This window comes from Tachysurus vachellii, chromosome 20, assembly GCF_030014155.1.
Source record: "Tachysurus vachellii isolate PV-2020 chromosome 20, HZAU_Pvac_v1, whole genome shotgun sequence".
In the NCBI taxonomy this organism is placed as follows: domain Eukaryota; kingdom Metazoa; phylum Chordata; class Actinopteri; order Siluriformes; family Bagridae; genus Tachysurus; species Tachysurus vachellii.
In genome coordinates, this window is record NC_083479.1 from 18,480,024 (window position 1) to 18,496,376 (window position 16,353).

General features: G+C 38.5%; 1 protein-coding gene across 1 annotated transcript in view; it reads right to left on the reverse strand.

Moving 5' to 3' along the window:
• Positions 1-10,258, reverse strand: part of kcnn2 (potassium calcium-activated channel subfamily N member 2) — a 43,435-nt gene extending 33,177 nt beyond the window's left edge. The window contains 4 exon segments of the mRNA XM_060895695.1: positions 6,790-6,885; positions 9,445-9,889; positions 9,891-9,912; positions 9,915-10,258. Coding sequence (XP_060751678.1) covers positions 6,790-6,885; positions 9,445-9,889; positions 9,891-9,912; positions 9,915-10,221 — 870 coding nt within the window. The 5' untranslated portion in view covers positions 10,222-10,258.
• Positions 10,259-16,353: the final 6,095 nt, after the last annotated feature.

A 16,353-nucleotide genomic window follows, 5' to 3' on the forward strand; every position in this document is an offset into this window, starting at 1 on the left:
ACTGGAAATGAGACACCTGTCTGCCTTGTCAGTGAGGAAACGTTTCACCACAAGATTAGAGATCCGACACATCCTCTGTAGACTGACACTGTCACTCAATCACACACACACACACAAACACACTTTTCAGTATACACATACACACATACACAAGCAGATGAAGAGACACACACATATTTGTACAAATCCCTTCAAGAACATGGATAACAGATGAGACAGATGCTGCACCAGGGAAGGGTGTGTGGCCTCTGAGAAGATGGTGTGGTCTGGATGCCTGTCTCTCAGTAAAAGAGGTGTGTCCTCTAGATCTGTCTCTTTGTGAAGGGGCGTGGTCTAAAGGTCTGTTTTTTAGTAAACAAAACCGTTTCTGTCCTTATTAATGAATGTCCTCACTGTCTCAGCCAAAGAGGAGTGTCCTCTGTAGCTGTTTCTCAGTAAAGGAGGCGTGTCCTCTGTATCTGTCTTTCAGTAAAGGAGGCGTAGCCTCTGTATCTGTCCTTTAGTAAAGGAGGCGTGGCCTTTGTGTCTGTCTTTCAGTAAAAAAGGCGTGGCCTCTGTGTCTGTCTTTCAGTAAAAAAGGCGTGGCCTCTGTGTCTGTCTTTCAGTAAAGGAGGCATGGCCCCTGTGTCTGTCTTTCAGTAAAAAAGGCGTGGCCTCTGTGTCTGTCTGTCAATATAAGAGGTGTGTCCTCTGTGTCCGTCTGTCAATTAAGGAGGCAATTTTTCAATCTCTCTCTTTCTGCCAGCTGTACTGAAGAAGACGTGGCTTCCAACTCAACAAAACTTTATTTAATTTATTTATTTCAATTAAAACTTTATTCTATGCTTTTTTCCATACATTATAACAAATCCGACCTGCCGATTCTTATCATAGTCCATATGTCAATAAAGCTTTTTGTACTCTATAATTCTCCACGATGCCACATTTTTGCACTACTTCTTGTCATTTTCTGAGAAGGAACAGCAGAAAAGACTTGAGGTGAGCTATAAAGCCCTGCATGTGAGACCCTGACTGACCAAACACAACCTCCTACTGACAACACAAAAGGCATCAGAATTTCAATAACCTGAAGATAAACTAACGCCGGTGCTGTCTTCCTTCTCAGGATTAATCTTAAACTAGGGTTGTGTGTTACAGTGTATTACACCGAAGCCTGACTGACCCCCAGTCTATATGAGCTGTCACAAGCCTACACAATCCAATAACTTCCAGCTCAGTGGAAAAGTAGATGATTCAGCAACCGCCAGAGCTGCTGGTAATAAAGTGATAACAACTTTACAGTGTGATAACATCAAAAAAAGATTAGAGGAACAATCGAGCTAATAATAGCCACCAGCTATAGCAAATGATCGACATAATGAGAAATAATGGAACAAGGATCTCAATATAACTTCTTGACATAAAATTCTATAAAATTAGAATTTAGAGTCAAATGGATTTCCAGTGAAAATGCACAAGCTTGTATCTGGAAAAAAGGGCGGTAACCACGCTAACACGCTAACGGCTCCTCGACCGCCTCACATGGGAACTATTGACACATATTAAACAAACCTGATGCGCTACACATTTTGAACAGGTGCCTGGTCTCTTCGGGTTCTTCCGGCTTGCTGAATTAAAGATGGAAAAACGAGAAGCTTGGAAAAGAGCCTTCCTTTATGTGCCAGCTAACTCGTCACATTTCGCAATGAAAATTGCTTTTAGGAAGAATTTCTCAAGTAGCAGAGAGGGTTGCAATGTGTAAAATTGTGCTTTGGTGTGCTGTGTGTGTGTGTGTGTTTGTGTGTGTTTGTGTGTGTGTGTGTAGTTGTGTGTGCTATTTACACTGGCAGCACCTTTCTTGTGGTAAACCATTCAGAAGATCGATGTCCCTTTGAGACGTGCAAGCATTAAATACAAGAGGAAAGAAAATTCCCTTGCACATGAGTTTGAGCTTCTGAAATGTTGTAAAGGTTTCCGCATATATTTACAGTCCCGATGACAAGATAACGCATGAGCACTAATATAATGCGTGAGGCTGTGTTTGTGCCCCTACTGGGAATTAGCTCCGAGCATTTTCCAATCCAAATATGCAGCATAGGTCTACGAGATGGAGTTAAAGTGATGAGTTAAAAGCGGCAAAAGAAACACGGGCCGTTGCGTTATCAGGGTGTAGGCTATTTCTCAAAGGTGTGACTTTATCTGTGAGTGTTTGTCAAAGGTGGGAAACGTCACCACATGCCATTTAACATGTCTGTAAGCAGTCTATTACAGATGCTCATTTCTCTCTCTCTCTCTCTCTCTCTCTCTCTCTCTCTCTCTCACTCACTTTCTCTCAATCACTTGAGCAAGGCTTACTTTTACAGAGTTATAATGAACATAAAGAACTACAAAAAAGAAGGGAATGACAAAGGAGAAAAAAGAGACTCAGATTTCAAAGCATGGCTGCTCTCAAAACACGGTGTTTGAAGACAGCAGCATTTGCACACACTCACAGAAAGCAGAACAGCAGGTCCTGCCAGTGTCAAGAACCGAGTCTTTGTTGTTATTTTAATAATCTAGCACCAGATGGGGACCTTCCTGAGATTCAGATGTTTTTTAAAAATTACTTTTAGCCCTTATTTCACAGTTTTGTTGCTTAAGGTTAGGTTTGGGGAAACGGTATCTATACTAAGTCTAATCATTACACATCTGGAATAATTTTATTGGTCTTGGAAAAGACCTAAAGATTAATGCTTATGTAGTGGGCAGGGTTAATATAACAGAAAGGGTAACTTCATGCTATGAGGCTGAGTATGAACAATTCCCTAATGTTACTGCTAATGTTCCATCAGGAGGGAGTGCATATGAATATGATGTTCATTAATGTTCATTAATATGATGTTCAGTCCCTCCAGAAATTAAGTCTGCAATTCTTCTAAATTAGAGCATATTTCCACAGATTTCCACAGATGAACTCATCACAATTAATCCCGCTTCCATTCATGTGTGGAACATGAGCACAGTTCTCACAGAAAGTCAGTACATATGTTTCTTCATTTCAGTTTTGCAATTCAAAAAAAAAAACAAAAAAAAACAACAACAGCAAAATTAAGCATTTTTGGCTGTATAGAGCTTTCCATTTGGAGATAATGTTTGATATATTTCCAAATGCGGTGTTGTGTTTTTGGATCGCTTATTAGAAGAAGCAGAAGCATTTATTTGTCACATACTGCACAAGAATTTAGGGTCAGATCACAGGGTCAGAAATGATACATCATCCTAAAGCAGATAGGGATAAGAGCCTTGCTTAAGAACCCAACAGTAGCAGTATGGCAGTACTGAGGCTTAAACCGCAACCTTCTGATTAACATCTCAAAGCGATAACTGTTAAAAACACTCTTGCTACGAATTCACAACCTTGGCATTGATCTGCTTCATACTGTCTTATAAAGAGTCAGAATTAGGTTCTTAGAATTTTTTTCATTCATTCATTCATTTTCTATCACACACTACAGACAATTTTCCAGAGATGCCAATCAACCTACCATGCATGTCTTTGGACCGGGGGAGGAAACCGGAGTACCCAGAGGAAACCCCCGAGACACGGGGAGAACATGCAAACTCCACACACACAAGGCGGAGGCGGGAATAGAACCCCCAACCCTGGAGGTGTGAGGCAAACGTGCTAACCTATAAGCCACCGTGCCCCCCTTTTTTAAAATACTCTTCTGATTGGCAGGTATAAATTAATAAACTTGGTGGATAAATAACGGTTTAGCCAAGGCCGAAATTTATATGATGCTATTGCATCGCTGGATTAAAAAATCAAATGTTAAAAATACAACATTATACGGAAAGGAATTATAAGAAAGATAATCATTTACTTGATCACAAACAAGATAATAATAAGTGACGCAGGATTACAATGGAATGATCATTATCACCATCTTCTTTCCCTCTGGCTCATCTATTATTTTATGATAATCAGGACGGTCTCTTTCTCTCGCCTTTATTACCATAATAAATGTTAAAAACTACACTCGTACTTCATGCTACTGCCAAGTCAGGTGTCTTTGTGCAGTCATATTTATTGCTTATTTATTATTTACTTATTTAAAGCAGCTGGATTTACACCTTATCTTATTTTTATATGATAAACTATAATAAATTATGAAATTATATGATTGAATGAAATGATACTTTACATGACTATTACAAAAAGTCTACATTTTAGAAGAAATCTTGATAGATTTATCTAAATCAATCTATATTTAGAAATTAAAGAAATTGTCAAATCAAATTTTTTTAATAGTTAGCTTGTTTGAAAATCTTACTTTCACACTATTACATCTTGAATTCTATAACCTCCAGAGCTACACTATCAGAAAAACAACACCATCCAAATGCTCGTGCGAGAGGCAGTTTTCTGAATGGCCATGCCTTTGTGTCCAGACTGGTTTAAAGCTATTGGTGCATATAATTAATTTTTAAACTCAAGATATTTACAGGAAGTAATGTGAAAAAAAAATTATATAAAAAAAATTATATATATATATATATATTATATACTGGGATGGATTTAATAATCCCTTATGCTACTTTTAAAGAAATTTATACCAGATTTCCATTCAGCCACACGATAAGATTAAAGTGAATCTACTCTACACTCCTCGTCTATTACATAACACTATTTTAACTATCATATAGTCAAACTAGGCATCTTTAAAATACTATATTAGCTTATATGCAATCCTAAAATGATGGAAAGGCTAACGTGTGGAGTTTGGTTTGTTAATTTAAGAAACGACTAGAAAACAACTTAAAGAAAACACGCACATACTGTATGTACTGATTAAATTTATGATGGTGAGTCAAACAAAGTTTTCGGATGTGAGGAAGTGATGCTAAATCGGTAGCGATACGCTTCCTTTAACTGTTCGCGACATTATCCATGCAGCTTGAGGGCAAACATTTATTTTACATTGCTACATTTTACATTGAAATTCACTTGTAACTTCATTGTAGCTCTGTCTTCACTTTAATTTCTCAATGACCTGGAAAGAAAGTCAGGAATTTCCAATTACATTTCTGATTATTTTTATTATCTTCTCATATTGGTCTGATTAGGAACAATGTAATACAACTCATTATTTCCAGTTTCATTAAAATTTCAAAATCTAGGTCTCTGTTTTGAATTCAAATCTTCTCCATGTCTGAGGAGCTAAATAAATGTGTGTGATGATGGATGAAGGTCAGATGAGTTTTGCAATTGCTTGACATTTTGAGGTTATCGGAGAAATCACAGAACACCTCACAGGTTTATCTCTGGAACACATCAAAGCTCCTTTTCTGTGATTTCGCCTAATCATGGCATGGATGCCCGAGTGTACGGTCAGTGTTGCAGAATGCGGCACTTAAAAAACGCAAGAAACGGTCCTGCTAATAAAGTGATCAATTTGTTTTAACGATAAGTTATCTATAGAAGTGGCGGACTAATTTAACGGTCTAATAGGTTCACTTGTAGCTGGAATAATGCAGCGCTGTGAATGTAAATCAATCTAATGCTGTGTTATTGGACCTTTTGAGCACCTAATGAGAAAAAAAGGCACTGATGATGATGATGATGCATGGATACTGTGAACTGCACCGAACAGGCTGTGTGCTTTATGGAAAAGTACATGCTTGGCCTGGTGGTAGAGTAAATTGCTGAAATGTAACACCTTTAGACAATTCCTAGAGTTTCTCATATCGGGACTGGAACCTGAGGATGCAAACATGGATTCGATATTGATCTCCACACCGTCAGCCTGGTGTGTATGAAATAAAATCTCCATCGTGACAGTGTTGCAGCATTTTTTACTCATTTCCTCATTTGCTTCAGATCACAGAAAGCAGAATAAGACACGAGCATTCATCCGGCACCTAGTGACTGCAGTAGGGGATGAAATGAGAGCGAAGAAGTGAGATCTCGCTGTGAGAGCTGATACTATTCTCAAAAGGAAACAAGAAACTGAAAGAAAAAAAACAAAAAACACACACACACACACACTGTAATCATATTATCATTTATAAGATTCTCAGACTGCTTCTGTTTTTTTTTTCTCTTGTATTGAACAAAGTAATATACAAATACAAGAGGTATGAAATGAGGGGGAAAAAAACAACACTGAACGCAGGATCTCTGACGCAAGGTCATAAAATTGAGCTTTTTCCAAGTGCAGGGAGGTGCACGGCCGAGCCGAGAGTCCAGAGTGTTCTCTTAACCCTCTCAGGAGAAGAAATGACCGAAATGAAATGATTATGCTGGAGGAGAATGCCGGGGCTCTGGAGGTGGCGGTGTGTACAGTAAAATCGGCAGTGATGAATTAGCACCTACAGTGCGACGGTCACGTTCTCCGACTAGAAATGAGTTTCTGTCGGGAATCCCCTACGACACTAATTCAATTCAGCACCAGGGCTGACCTACACGAAATATCCCAATTTAAAAAAAAAAAAAAAGGATTTCTGATTGATGCTTTTAAAAACGACTTCATTTTGCAGACATCTCTCTGGAGTGAAAAATTCAAAACGGCCAACGGATGTCAGGGCAGATAATTTGATTAAGGGATGGGATACACTCCAAGGCGACGTAATCTGATTGTGTATTATTAACCACCACATTAAGTGCTCTTCTGGACATGTTTTCAGGAGGGGGGATGTAACACAGATCACACTGTCCTCTCATAAAAGGCTGCGTTAAGTGATTTACAGTGAACTTCATATGAAACAGAAAAAATTGTGTGTGTGTGTCTGTGTGTGTACTGTATGTGTGTGTGTGTGTGGAGGGGTTACCTGAATCTCCCGGGCGTGATATATGATAATCAAGCCGAGGAGGATGATTGTAGAAAGGCTTATCAGGCATTTTAGAGCTAATGAATACAATGACTCCTGAAAAAGAATAGAAAAAAAAATCAGGTCATTTACCTTTTGTAGCTAAACTGAACCCCTGAAACTACCAGAATATGTCTGTAGGTCTGTACTTACATTTCCTCTCCTGTGTAAATACATATCTTTTCTATTAGTTTCAATGTAGCCTGAATAATTCATAGAACTACTGAATAATATGCTTCTGAATTAATTACTTGACAACACTACGCTATGAGTTTCAGGGGTTAAAGTAACCAGGACATGTGCTATGTTAAGGTCAACTGTGCTACTCCATGCTTTGATCTGTACTATTTATGTGCATATGTTTACTTGGTTAATTAGCATGCTTCGTTGTTTACATTAGCTCACAATTTCCACACAAAGTCACAGAAGGTGGTGAAAAAGTATATCTCTCACCTACCTTTCATTACCCTACTTTAGCTTTTGAGCTCATTAACACCATACTGTAGGTTGTGTAAATAACATTTAACTACTGCATTGTCGACTCTGGAGGAAGAGAGGAATAGTAGCTTACTCTCTCATGCAGTAAACTGACATCAATCCAGAAGGTCTGATAGGCTTTCAGGCACCTATTGGACTAGCATCAGTCATTCAGCCTGGAATGGCTAATGTAATTTTGTCCATTGAGCCAACACTGGGCCACCAGTGCCAGCAGACTTTGTTAAGAAAAGTGCACATTTGCCTTGCCTTCAAATATGGCCCAGTGTTGGCCCACAAATAAACACTTTGTCAGCATCACTTTGCATCCTGAAAAGTTAACTAGCTATGCAGTTTATGTAAATAATGTTAAGCTACATCAGAAAAGCCTCATGAAGAATCAAAGAATAGAAGCTTACTACTGAATGTGGACACTAGATAGAAAATGTACATAATTTTTCGCTTCTGTGATGAGGATTCTTTAAGAATATAAGAACTGTACCATAGTTATCTATGTTGTTTAGATAGATTTAGATAAAAACACAGCTTTCTACAAAATTAATGAGCTAGACTGCTTATTTTGTAATGTTTTGCTAGTGAAGTGATGTCTAAGTGAAGTTTAACTAGCAACATACTATATCTAGTTAATGTTTTGCTACAGCAGTCATGTTTCTTAAAGAATAGAATTATAGTAGCTTGTGACCAAGCCAGCAAGCTACATAGCTTTTGTATATGTTTTGCTACTAAATCTAGCTAGCAAAGTAGTTTATGATGCTAACGTTCAGCTACTGATGTATAGATGTATTGAATCAAGAAGACAAGAATCAAGAAGAAATGTAGCTTACTACAAAGCAATCTACTTATGTAGTTTGTATAGATATTTCCTTTCTTCTTAAAAAGAGAAGAATATTGGCTTACTACTAAGCTAGCTAGCTATGCAATGCAGCTAGCTTAGCTTCTGTTTAATGTCAACTTTTTTTAAATACATTATTTTATGTAATATTTAGGGGATGTTTATGTAATAACAATCATAATACCTTGCTGTAATGCTATGATTCTTGAAAAAGCAGCTATGCGGAGTACCTTATATTATCATGCTAATATCTATATGTTATCTCTAATTACAATGTTTTGTTATAACATTAGATGGATTCTTTTAAGCAAAGGAACACAAGTTAGCTAACATCGGGACAGAAGGCCACCATGCTGTCCATGCTGAAAACATTGCTGCAATCCAGAGGTTGGTGAAGACCTTCAGACACTCCATGTTTTCATACAGTACCAGCTGTTGACTCGGCTAAGCAGGTTGTAAAGGTGACGGGTGACAGAATGCTAATTACCTGCTCATGTTTATCTGGAACTAGATAAGAATACATAATATGGACTGGTTTTTGTGAATTAAGACTGAATTGAGAAAATACTTAAAGTAGTGAATCTTGGAAATTTACAGCTGAGACATGCTGGTGCTGCTTTAATTTTGCACTGAAATCACATCTGATTCACTTGACGGTGTATAGTGTCAGGATCATGTGTGCTCCTGACATCTTACAAAACACTGTAGGTACATGTCCAAACAGCGTTGCTTTGGTGGTAGAGAAAACCACTGTAACACTAAAGGCATTTGTAGAAGAAGCAGAAGAAGAAGAAGAAGAAGAAAAAGAAGAAGAAGAAGAAGAAGAAGAAGAAGTAGCACATTAACTGTGCACACAGAGATGCAACAGATTAACTAATCAGCAGGACCCTTACTTAGATAAATTTGGTTGCCTGCAACTGAACTTTGCAGAATACAGAATTATTGTTATTTTTTAAAAGATAATAATAATTCATTACCTAAACAAGTCATGCCACTGAGAGAATTGCAGTTTGTACAATGCTTATTGGTGCTCATACAGTAGGCTTTAATTATTTTTAACTGCATTATTGAAGCTCCCAAATATTGACAACCGTGCAATTTCTCTCTCTGGGCAGATTTTCTCTTGGAAGAGATTCTCCAAACAGGTCTTGTTTGATTAATCATATTTCAGGCATTTATAAAATGTGTGCACATTTGATCTGCAGTCAAACTACTCCTCCTCTAGTCCCTGCTGTTTGTGTATCAACAAGCAGAGGCACTTTTGCATGCTCTCGCCCGCGGTTCTGTACCTTTCCGTACGCTCCCCATGAAAGCTCCGTCTCTATGACCATGACCACGATGCCAAACATGCCGAATATGAGCGCGTAGTCGCTGAGGCGCTTTCGCTTCTCAAACAGGGCCCTCCGGTGGCCGAGCTTCTGGCCGATGTTCTGGTTCTTCTTCTTGCCCTGTTTGCCGCCACCTCCTCCTCCTCCTCCGCCGCCTGCGCCGTCCGCCGTGGAGTACGGCAACGGAGCACCAGCGCGGTTCTCCGTCCTCGCGTCCACGGCGCACACGGGCTGCAGCGGCTGCGACTCCGAGTCGAACTCGTGCAGGTTGCGGCGTGACGAGCCGGCGCGGCTCAGCGGCCGCATCACGCCGCCGTTGTATCTGCAGCCGCTCATCGCGACGGCGGCTATTTCGTGGCGGGCCTCGCCGACCGGGCTTCCCGGCTGCTGCGGTTGATGGTGGTGGTGGTGATGGTGGTGGCGGTGGTGATGTTGCCTGGATGAACTACCATGACTAGAAGGCGTGAGCTCACACGCGCTGTACCGGCACCCTTGCCTCGGGGAAGACGAGACGGACGGCGTCCTTACTGAAGTGCCGAGTTGCGTTTGAGTCGACCTCCCTTGACAAACGAGGCTTTTGCGCGCGTGGCAGGTGCAGGTGCGGGGTTCGCGCCGCCCGGCGGAGCGCTCCTCCTCCTCCTCCTCTTCTTCCTCCTCCTCCTCTCGCGGTGCGCAGTGCTGCGGCTGGAGGCGCTGCTGTAGGAGGAAGCGACGCTGCGGCTGTAATGGGCTTTCCATCCCAGCGCCGCCGCTTCGCACCGACTGCGCGCTACGGTGTGCGCTGGTGGGCGTTCCCTGCTTGAGTGCGCTCTTGGTTGCCATGGTTACTTTGACAGCAAGAAAGGTAGGAGCAAACAAACAGCCACGGGGTAGTTGTGCTTGCCAACTTCTGCAAAGGAAATACACCTAAGTGGCCACTTTATTAGGTAGGCTACACTTATAAATGAATTATTTACCTTTCTTTCAGGTCCATTATTCACCTTATCCACACGATACTATGAAACCCTCAAGGACATATCTTTCATACTTTTAGTGTATTTCTTTTACTTGGTCAATCGTGATTGTTTGATATCTGATCTACAATAACAGTAAAAAACTAACTGACTTCATATTGGGTACCTTTAAGGTATTACTCTAAAAGCTCATTAAAGATCCAGTTACAGATCCAAGATCATTTTAACGGTACATGAACCATATAAAACAGACTATAGGTGCAAAAGATGTACGCTACTCTTGGGAATAAAATCCCAGTGACTAGGAAAAGCACAACAACTACAACGCACAGTTTAATACTTTTACTAAATGAAGAATCTGATGAAGAATTTCTGATCATAGTCAAGAATTGCATTTTTAGAAAGGATGTGAGTACAGGCAATGGAGATGAGGTTCCTCCACAGGGTTGCTAGAATTACTCTCCAGGATGACATGCTTGATAATCCAGGTGACCCTTAAAGAAGGAATCAAATGAGGTGGTTGGGGTACCTTGAAATCATGAATCACTGGAAGGAGACCTTGGCCAGATGCAACTAAAGATTCACACATCTGGCTCGGAAGCATCTGGGAATCCTGCAGGAGGAACTGAAATAAAAACATTTTTACTGCCACCAGGAAAAGCATAAGGAAAAGATGCCAAATTGTCTACACTTGCCAGCTTGATGAATGAAATTAACACATCTACATTCTTCTACATCTACATCTACAACAAACTGTGTTTCCATATTAGGAAGTTTCCAGAATCTAGAACTTTCTTCAGTATCTTTTAGGAGTAAAAGAGTAAACAGTTGTTCTGATCACGCAGCTGATGGTTAAGAGTTGGATTGAGATTTTTATTTTTTCCTTGGTTGAAAACCTGTAGCTGATTAAAATAAAAAAAAGTTAATTAGATGAGGAATTGCGTTAGCTTCACTGTGGGCTGTAGGATTTACCCAGAAAACACAACGATTTAAAGTAGCTTTATTTTACAAAAAAATTGCAATAAATAAATAAATAAATATGCTTTATATTTCCAAATATTTTACAATTTCGGGTTAGTATTTGATTTGCTGCACTCCACTGTACTTTTTTATGATTTTTTTTTTTTTGAGTGATTTTATTACTTCAGGTTTTATTAGTCCATTTTTCCAGTGACAGGTATACACATCAAAAAAGAAAAAGAAAAAAGAAAAATACAGCATTTCAGTCTAGCCATTTGGCGTTGATCTCTCTCATCAACCAGACATTTCTGACCATTCTGAATAATATGAAAATCCCAGAATTTCGACATGCCATGAACAAAATTAGTAAGATCACATTTTTTTTCCAATTCTGATAGCTGATGCGAATGATACGCAGACTGGTCTGTTTTTGCATGATTCTACGCATTGCAGTGCTGCCACATGACTAAATGAGAAGATAATTGCATAAGTAGGTGTATTAGGAGTTGTTCCTAATAATGTCCTCAGTGAGTGGATATTTATAATCAGGGCTCTCAAACAATTTAGTAAGGAAGCTCACTAATTGTAATATAATCCCAGACCCAATAAGTACAGAATTATTTTACAAACTATCAAAAATTTAGTCACAACATTTTTAAGCACAATACAATAATAGTTGCCTATTTATTAAAGCTATACTGTGGAGATTTTAATTTCTTAACTTTTTTCCCAATAGATTTTATTTTTTATACAAAATTGCCATCAGTTTCCAGAGTATTATTTATAAGCGTAATAACTTTGGTAATGGTGGGTTATGATTTTCACCACTGCAACAAAATTAGAAAATTAAGAGCCCCTGGCTATGCTTGGAGATCTCCAGATTCCACTCTGTTTGTTTGTTTGTGTTAATTAGATTTTCCCCCCGTGCAGTTTTTCAATTGTGAAGCAACCGTGGGTGTAAGAAAGGTGCTATATTGAAAAACATTGAAAAATATTATTATTTCTATCCATCCATCCATCTATTTATCCATCCATCCATCCATCCATCCATCCATCTTCCATGGGTTGCAGGGAACCTTTACTCAATACCAGGGCACTATCCAATCCAAGGGACAACCTGTACGAGGTGCTAACATATCACGGGGCACAATCAAACACACTCTCACTCACATTCACACACTACAGACAATTAAGTGATGCCAGTCTGCCTACAACACATCTTTGAACTGAGGGAGGAAACACAGGGAGAACATACAAACCCCACACACAGAACGGAGGCAGGAATCGAACCCCATGCTTGGTATAAAATCATTTACACACATTCTCCCCATTACACCAATGTAGTCAACCATCTACAAATTAGGCAGAATATGAATATGCATAAATATGCAAATTCAGGACTCCTCCCAGATGATCGCTTTATCCCAATGTATCAACTTTCCTCTTATCTCAGATACAGAATTAATATATTTTCACAGGCCACTGGGCGAGCTGCATGGTTTGATCCATCACAGCCTTTTAATTGACTTTTACAGCATAATTAAATGTTGAGCATTTTCTGCTGTAGGCCTGAGTGCGACTGTGCACAGATTTCACTCACTGCTTACATTCTGTCTTTCCAGAGGTTAATTAAACAAAACACAAATTATTTACCTGTTAACTATGTAAATATATTTATTTAGTCCCCATGCCAGAAAACACATACATTTGATTATACTAGCATAACATGTATCTAGATTTTAAAATACAGAATACGCTGTGGGCAGAATGGTGATGGTGATGGTGTACCAATGTTTTCACGTCTGCTCTGTGTCTGTATGGGTTTCTTCTGGGTTCTCTGGTTTATTCCCATTCCCCAAAAATATGCCTAATTGTGAAAAGGACTGTGAAAGATGCACTGGAGTGCATCTAGGCTCTGGATAGGGTTTTCAGACAAAGTGACAAAGTTATCTTGGTCAGCATCATGATGGTTACACTAGGCATGAGGAAGGAATACATCCTGGATGAGATACAGAGCACCTTGTACAGGGGCAATAGATCTTAACCAGTTCATACTGGTGTATTTTTTTTTTTGGGAGGTGGGAGGAAACTCGAGATCCCAGACAAAACCCACAGAGTGCCAAAAGAAAATCATAAAATATCATAAAGTCCCATTCGTCTACTGAAAACAAATAAAACCTTTCACTGGAATGTTTGTGTAAAGCTAGATTTTTATATGAATAAAACTGATCAGGAGAATTATGGATTATTGGGTAATTATTGTGTAAAGCTGTTGGAATAAGAGCGCGGGAAACGTCGCAGTCCTGCACTGCAGTCACTCGCTACGTCATCTTGGAACACTGAGCACGAGCTGCAGCAAAAAGGGAAGGAAACCCCCTTTCATTAAAAGAAAAAAAACCCACATTGGTACATCCCGAATGCACTATGAGAGAAACAAAGGCTCCCCTCTCACACGCTCTCTATATAGTGCACTTTATTTTATTAGGGAGTTTGCTGCTCCTGTATTAAGTGCACACTCATGAAATATAGAAAGCTTTTAGAGTTTTTATCTTTCATTAGCCAACTTAAAGGATGTCTTGTTGAATGTCTTTTTAATGTATTTAAATGAACAGATTAATCTGAACCAGAAATACTGTCAGAGCTGCTGATTGAGAAAATGAATAAACACCTTCTGTGGTTTATCTGAGAAATAATATATTGCTTTGATTTTTGTACAGCAACTTTAAGACCTGTGCTTCCATAAAGTGTAGTGTTTAAGATGTGAATTTTTATTAGAACTTAAATTTTTATGAACATTTTTCAGCCATTTTAATCATCAGACATTAAACATATCTTCTTCTTCCACCATATGCCTACTGATTCAGATATGAACTACACCACATGATGTCAAACTTCACAAACAAACATACAAACAAAATGACTGTCAGGATAGATTAATTCTACAAACAAACTAATTCTAAACTTTTTGAAACATTAATTCAATGAAATTCAACAAAGACGTAAATGAAATATAAATAGAAATAATTAATAAAGGATTGCTTCAATAAAGCAAACATATTAGTATTTCTTAGGAGATTATTATCAGATTTTAAAAACTTATCTGGAGCCTATTTTATAATTTATCCTGTTTTGTTATTATTGTTGTTGTTGTTGTTGTTATCAATAACAACAACAACAATAATAATAATAATAATAATAATAATAATAATAATAATAATAATAGGGGGGCACGGTGGCTTAGTGGTTAGCACGTTCGCCTCACACCTCCAGGGTTGGGGGTTCGATTCCTGCCTCCACCTTGTGTGTGTGGACATGTTCTCCCCGTGCCTTGGGGGTTTCCTCCGGGTACTCCGGTTTCCTCCCCCGGTCCAAAGACATGCATGGTAGGTTGATTGGCATCTCTGGAAAATTGTCCGTAGTGTGTGATTGTGTGAGTGAATGAGAGTGTGTGTGTGTGCCCTGCGATGGGTTCGCACTCCGTCCAGGGTGTATCCTGCCTTGATGCCCGATGATGCCTGAGATGTGACCCGAGGTAGTTCAGATAAGCGGTAGAAAATGAATGAATGAATGAATAATGAATAATAATAAAACGAGCCAGGAAGTTAATAATAAAACGACTAGTGTTATAAGGCTTTATAGATGTGTAGATGTCTTATTGTTTTTCACTAATATGTCACTTTACCCTGCGCCCTCTGCAGAACTTGGAGTCAATATCATATAATTGATCTGTCTGAAACGTACAGATCAGTTGGCACGTGTCAGTAAATCCATCCATTCGTCTCCCTTGACACGCATTACACGCGCACTCAAAACCACTTTATTCTCTCACAAAGGCTTATTGACATGCAGCTACAAGCACCAGGAGTTCAATCACTTAATTGTGAAATGCTTAATAATGAAACAGAACTGCCAAGACGTCAAGATCGAAAGATTTTATATCATTTGGGGCCAAACAATTAATTAGCAATAAGTAATATTATAAATAAAATAATAGTAATAATCAATTAGGTAAGGACTTTGTGGTGTGCTGGTGAAGAAAAATAATCAGTGATGGGGTGGAGTTTTTTTCCCCTAATAACATCATATAAATTATATTCTACTTATGCCACAGTAATTAACCAACGATAACTTTCTTATTTCCATTTTCACATATTTCTACAAATGCTTTAAAAGTCTTAGTTAAAGAGTGCTGAATCAATTTATAAACCAATCTGTAATAAGGACTTTTGTGTGCTTTTATTTAAGTGCTTTCATAAATCAAAAATGCTCTTTAAAGCAAGTGCAAAAAATATTTTATGAACCGTGTTTTTTTTTTTTTTTTTTTTTTTTTTTTTGCTTTGCCTGTCTGTTTGAGTATTAATTATTATTTCTTAAAAAAAAATCTCACTGCGGCCACCGTAGTTACCAAGGTTACACTCGCTGCCTCCTTTAGCCTGGGTGTTGCCAGATTTGGGATATTAGCACGTTTATTTTTTTTTTAAAGAGTTTCTAATCCTGGCTTTTAACAGAGTCATTATATTTTTCCTCAGGCTAAGTATGATTGGCATTGTTAGATGAAATGTTACCATACCTTTAAATTAAAAAAATAACATAATTATGTGTATACCATTTATTATTAGGTTCTATCTATCTATCTATCTATCTATCTATCTATCTATCTATCTATCTATCTATCTATCTATCTATTGCTCAGGGTAGATTGTGCCTATTATTAAATTAATTCAATAATGTTACACCACTAATGTCCCTACTACCTTCTCTTATCATTTAAAGCTTTGCTCTAATTGAACAAATGACTTCCACTGATATGACACTATAAAAAAAGTTATATCACTATATCATCCCAGTATGTGGTTCTTTTTCAAACCGTGGCCACAAAGTTAGAAGCACACAAATGTATAGAACATATTGAACAATTACAATTTCCCTTCACTCAACGAGAGGCCTAAATACTGTT